The sequence below is a fragment of the Egretta garzetta genome, unplaced genomic scaffold (genome assembly GCF_000687185.1).
Source record: "Egretta garzetta isolate BGI_Z169 unplaced genomic scaffold, ASM68718v1 scaffold354, whole genome shotgun sequence".
Lineage (NCBI taxonomy): Eukaryota > Metazoa > Chordata > Aves > Pelecaniformes > Ardeidae > Egretta > Egretta garzetta.
This window is the reverse complement of record NW_009259593.1, coordinates 1252744-1258744: the sequence shown is the minus strand read 5'-3', so window position 1 is coordinate 1258744 and position 6001 is coordinate 1252744. Positions and strand designations below refer to the sequence as shown.

Genomic DNA, 6001 nt, shown 5'->3' with positions numbered 1-6001 from the left:
CTGGCCACGGTGTTGGGCAATGCCCTGGTCGTTCTGGCATTCGTGGTGGACCGGAGCCTCCGCACGCAGGGCAACTTCTTCTTCCTCAACCTGGCCATCGCCGACCTCCTGGTGGGTGAGTTCCGGGGCGCCGGGAGGGCGGAGGGTCGCGCGCCGCGGCGCTGCACGTGTCACCGCCGAGCTCTGTCCGCAGGCGGCTTCTGCATCCCCCTCTACATCCCCTACGTGCTGACGGGCAAGTGGAGACTCGGGAGGGGCTTGTGTAAGCTGTGGCTGGTGGTAGACTACCTCGTGTGCACCGCCTCCGTCTTCAACATCGTCCTTATCAGCTTCGACAGGTTCATCTCTGTCACCAAAGCGGTAAGGCCTGAGGGGGGTCTGCAGGGGCTCCAAGGCTGCCCTTTCAAGGAGGACGGTTTGCTTAGGTCGCCTGGCTCTCAGCCCTAGTGCACCTCACTCACATACCACAGGAGACAGGGGGTGTCTAAGCTGTTCCCCTCGGTCCTGGAAGTAGTTGGGGGAGTGATCAGCTTTGCATCTCACTTTTAGAGTGGAAGAGGTACTCTGTTTTAGAAACAAGGCACAGTTTGTATATGCTGCTGTTCCAGCTAGAAGGGCAGAGGAAAGAAGGGTGTCCTTCTTTCTTTCCCAGACCCACCTTAGAGAAGCTTAGAGTATTACCCAGCTGAAACAGACCCTCTCCCTCAGAACAAGGGAATGCACTTGTTGACAACTGATAGCCAAAGCAGCCCAGCTGCAGCACAAGACAGAGATAGATCTCTCTGCAATACGTACCAAACTCTCAGGGAGAATTCAGTGTATACAACTGTGTATGGTTCAGAAGTGGCAGAATATAGCATCTTTCAAAAGGATGCAAATGCTATTTCCATGTAATGGCCACAGGAAGAGCTAGAGCCTTGCCTCAGTCATGTAATAGGTTGGTTATCAAAAAAGGACTAGACTAGACTTTGCAAAAATCAAGAGTAGCTTCATTTTCACCTAGACCATGATGCCTCAAAGTATTTTGGATTGTGCTGAAATAATAAGTTTTACCTGCTAATAGGTTTCATTCTTCTACACACTTTCATTCTTCTACACACACTTCTTGATTATTCTTCAAGCCCCCTGTTCCAGCCACATCTCCCTAAAACATTCATTTAGTTTCATTGCCTTTTAATGTGATTTAGAATGAGCAATGATACTTTTTTGGCAATCAGTACAAAGAGAGACTGCAAGATCACTTTAACCGTTTATATGCAATTTAGTGTTTTACCGACTTCTTGCTGAAGAGGGAGAAATGAACAGATTAATTCTTAAACAGTCAACACGTACAATTCCTTTATTTTCTAGGTTCTGAATGCTTTCATAAACCAAACTCTCACAGCTATACACGTAGTATAAATATATAGACTGGATGGTTTCAGAAACAGAAAGGGAAACTGGTCATAATAATGAAAAAAAAATCAGCCACTTCTAAATACGTCAAATTAATCCCTCATAAAAATCCCTCCACAAGCAAGAGTATAGAAGCTGCCTCGTGGGTATAGGGCAGTATAAGAACATATGAACAGGAATATATGAGTACTAAATTATTCTCTATCTCAATGAAAATGGTAATCTTCCTACAAAACTGCTCCCGAAATCATTAGTAGCTTTGTCAAGGATTGCAAAATCAGACCCAACTCAGACAAACTCAGGATTCCTCAGCTGTGTTCTACCATAACAGCATCGGCTTTGGAGATGAAGATCCACAGACTAGAGCAGTAAAAATGAATCCCATACAGAATTCAAGCTTCAGGACTTCATATTCAAAACCACTGTGTGGTCACTGTAGAGATGTGAAGATTGAATTCCAATTCATTCTATGAATATTGTCCAGTACACCAGGGAATTAGAATATTAAGTAGATCTTGATTTTAAGATTCTACTGAATTCTATTGCTGATACAGTTTACTGACTCTGTATTACTGACATACTGGTTTTTTGCACCTTAGCTTCTCCATTTTCTAAATAAGGGAAATTGGTAAATTTGTTACTCCTCCTGTAAAACACTTTGCAGACCACAACACTTCATCCATACATCTTAACTGCAGATAAGAGTTCCGCAAATACTTCATAAAAGAATGAAATTAAAGATATCAAGCAGAAGTAAAAGCTGTTATTAAATTTTTTCAGTGCGATTTTCACATTAAGAAAAAAAGGGTCTCTACAAAGCAGAAAAGAAATTGCATGGGTGTTCTATGAATTCAGATATTTTATGTATTTAGATTAAATTATTTAGAAACTCTCAAGTGAATTTTGAAGGGCCATGTTCTTTAGACACTCTAAACTGATGTCACAGCTAATGCAATTGAATATGTAACCAACTGGTAGCAACTAATTCTAGGAATAGATTATTCTAGGAATAGGTTATTTGCTTTGGAAAAGCCTTGGTTTTCTAGCTTCTAAGATCCTGTGCACATTCTCAGAACATACAGTCACCTTGATAATGTTTGTTGGAATGGATATTTCAGAAATAGCTTTTCTGTGGTACCAGTAAGCTTGGTATAACCCTCATCCCTAAACCAATATATTAGCAACCCTCACAAGTGACAGAGAGGATCCTATTCCAAGGTAGCCATGTAACTGTTTTAAGATACTAGTAATGTATGTGGCTTAACTTTACTCTCTTGCAGGTCAGTTACAGGGCTCAGAAAGGGATGACCAGAAACGCAGTACTGAAGATGATCACTGTATGGATTGCTGCTTTTCTTCTCTATGGTCCAGCCATTCTCAGCTGGGAGCACATTGCCCAAAAGAGCATCCTCCCTGAAGGAGAATGTCATGCAGAATTCTTCTACAACTGGTATTTCCTAATGATTGCCTCTACTATTGAATTCTTTACACCTTTCATCACTGTTACATACTTTAACTTAAGTATTTACCTCAACATCAGGAAACGCACATCCCTCAGAAATGAAAACGTATCACCTGGTCAAGAGGACTGTGAAGTGAGTTTCCAGGGGGAAAAAAGGGAACACACTATATTTTTTGTAAAACCTGCTAACAGACACAAACATGAGAAGAAGAGAGCAAGCAGCCTTTCTCCCCCAAAAAAGGCTTCAAGGCTCAGCCTACATAAGCTTGACAATCAGTCATTGAATTTGAATGTCAATCAAGACCTTCCACCACTTCAGGTAGAAGTTGAGACCAAGGCTCACAGGAATGGTTTCTACAAAACTACGGAAAGCATATGCAACGCCACCAGCAGAGTGGACATTGCTAACACTATGGCAAATAGATTTAGACTTTCCCGGGATAAAAGAGTAGCAAAGTCTTTAGCAATTATTGTCTGTGTGTTTGGTTTGTGTTGGGCTCCATATACACTTTTGATGATCATCAGAGCAGCTTGCCATGGGCACTGTGTGCAGTATTCTCTCTATGAAACTTCATTTTGGCTTCTGTGGGTGAATTCAGCCATTAACCCTGTTCTATACCCACTATGTCACATGAGTTTTAGGAAAGCCTTCATAAAGCTCCTGTGTCCAGGAAAAGCCAAAATTCATCCTCATATTTTTATGTGAAAAAAGTGTGAAGGCTGACAATTAGTACATCATACTTTCAGTGGGAACATAAACTGGCTAATATCCACCTGCAAGTATCAAGTGCAATGTGTATTGGGTAGTTTATGGAATACTGTTAAGTAGGTGCAAGTGTAGATATTTATGAATGTATATAAATACAGTCATCCATGTAGCTGGAGAAATCACAGCAATGAAAAGAAAGGTAATTTCTCAAAACTCTCTGGGAAATTATGCCAGCAGTATATTTTCTGGTAATGGTGCACTAGTGTTAGAGTGCTGAAGAGGGAATATAACATTCATGGCCAGTAATTAGAGTTCAGTCTCTCTCATTTTTAATAACTGTAAATATTGCTGGTAAGGAATTTCATAAAGTATGTACCTTGAACCTGTTACATTTTACCTGCAAACCAACTCTGAGATGCCAAGGGTCTCAGCTGTTAAGTGAGCTGTAATGCTTTCCCACACACACTTCATGGCAAGCCAGACAAGATCATGACCAATGCAAAACACTAAATACTCGTGTCCAGGAACAGCATGGGACAGGCTCCACAACAGTCAGGTGACCAGAGAAGCTAAGCACTTGTAGCAGATAAGGGAGCACTGTCTATGACAGACAGATCTTGCTACAGACAGAACTTTAGGTAAACTTCCCATGGAATATTTTTTAAACCAGTTTCAATTGGACTTTTACTAGTTCTGAAAGTTAAAGTTATTTTCCCCTACTCCACCCACTGGATCTATCCATCCAAGTCATCAGTGGCCAAAAAAAAGTATTACTTGAAGCATTTAGACATTTTCCAAGTCACATGTCATGAATAGCACGATTCAAAAAAGTCTGTCAAAATTTACAGCCTTGCTATCGACCATGAATGTGAAAAGAATGTAAACTACATACACTTTCTGCTATTCTGCCTCTGCCACAGAGAAGCTCACACAGATCCTGAGCTTAGACTAGATACGTCCCACAAGAGATATTGATTTGAACATCGCTAGTAATACGTTTGTTTCCACCACCATAAGCATTTTCTATGTAGCTTAACAAACACTTTCCTGTGCTGAAAAGAGTGATAGCCATAGTTGTCCATTACCACAGCCAAAATGCATGTTAGTACAATTGATCTTAAAGTTTACAGACAGTATTTTGAAGTTACTTACTTTGTAAAATTTCAGTACAAGTAGTTAAGAAGTGTGGAAAAGTCATAACTTCGTAGCCTTAACAAGTGGTACATGGGAAAAAGCAGTAGCCTACAACATTTGGGCAACTGCAGTTGAACCCACAAAGCCCTTATTCAAAGACAACTCCTAAGTTACAAGGACTGACCTTGGGGATTAAACAAACAAACATGGTTAGCAAATACTGTAGACCAGTAGGGCATATCCCTACTACGTGAATATATCTACAAGAACATGATCATCATGTTCTGCTATGGATGTTTTATAACAAAACAAATCAGCTTAATGGTCCTCTTAAGAGGAATATCATCAACAGACACAAAGCAACATTAAGATTTTTGAATAGCATTAATGGGCAAATAAAGCCATTAGATTATCTTCCCATTCCTCTGCCCCTCCAAGCCAGACTTATACATCAGTAGATCAATGATCTAATTGTTGTCTACTCCACAGTACTTGTTTCCTAGGATTGCATTTACCTTTTTCACAGAATGGGTAGCACTAAACTATTGGACACTCCCACCAAGGTCTCATTCACTATTCAGTCAAGCCAGGACAATTTTCATAACAGTGGTCAACTCAAGGAGTAAGGAAGTTCAATCAGTTAGCTTTAGAACTTTACATTCGGTTAAGGTAAACCAAGTTTTCAAAGTTTTCAGCAACTGGCATTAACCTACAGACCAGACCAGTCTTTACGGGAGCTGCCACTGGCAATTGCTCTACTGCTCAATTTCCTACAGGTTTGTCATTTAATTGCCACTGGTCTCTAGCATATAGAATCCTGTAGGATTCTCTGACAGTCTCAAGGTATGTCAAAAGCATTCTGAAATGCTAAAACATCCTCTCAACATTTACAAAAATTACTGGATTTGAATGATAAAATTCTAGATTAGAAATGCTACCAGCTTCCCAGCTTGTCCAGGTTAACCATGCCTTGATTTTTCTGTCCCTACAAAACAGAAGGTCCTTTGCTTTTATCAGAAGGTTCAACATTAGCATTGGGTTCAACAGTGGGCTCTGAGGAGACATGAAACAACAGGTGTTAATAGCAACTTTATTGTTTCACTGGTGCAAAATCATGATACTGAATAAACTTGTGTAATGCATTTTCCCCTAAATTTACAGTAATGAAGGTTATACATATCTATATAGATTGCAATTTCTCTATTTTTATACTATTTGGAACAAAATCATCCTGATAAATATGCCCTGTGCACAGTACCGGCCCTCACTGAATGTCACAGAGCCTTAATATGCAAAATATA

The 6001-nt window shown here is 40.3% G+C and overlaps 1 protein-coding gene across 1 annotated transcript in view; it reads left to right on the top strand.

Annotated features, from left to right (window-relative positions):
* Positions 1-4271, top strand: part of LOC104125582 (histamine H3 receptor) — a 15882-nt gene extending 11611 nt beyond the window's left edge. The window contains exons 2-3 of the mRNA XM_035893596.1: positions 70-360; positions 2676-4271. Coding sequence (XP_035749489.1) covers positions 70-360; positions 2676-3563 — 1179 coding nt within the window. The 3' untranslated portion in view covers positions 3564-4271. The remainder of the gene's footprint in view (positions 1-69; positions 361-2675) is intronic.
* The last annotated feature ends 1730 nt before the right edge of the window (positions 4272-6001 follow it).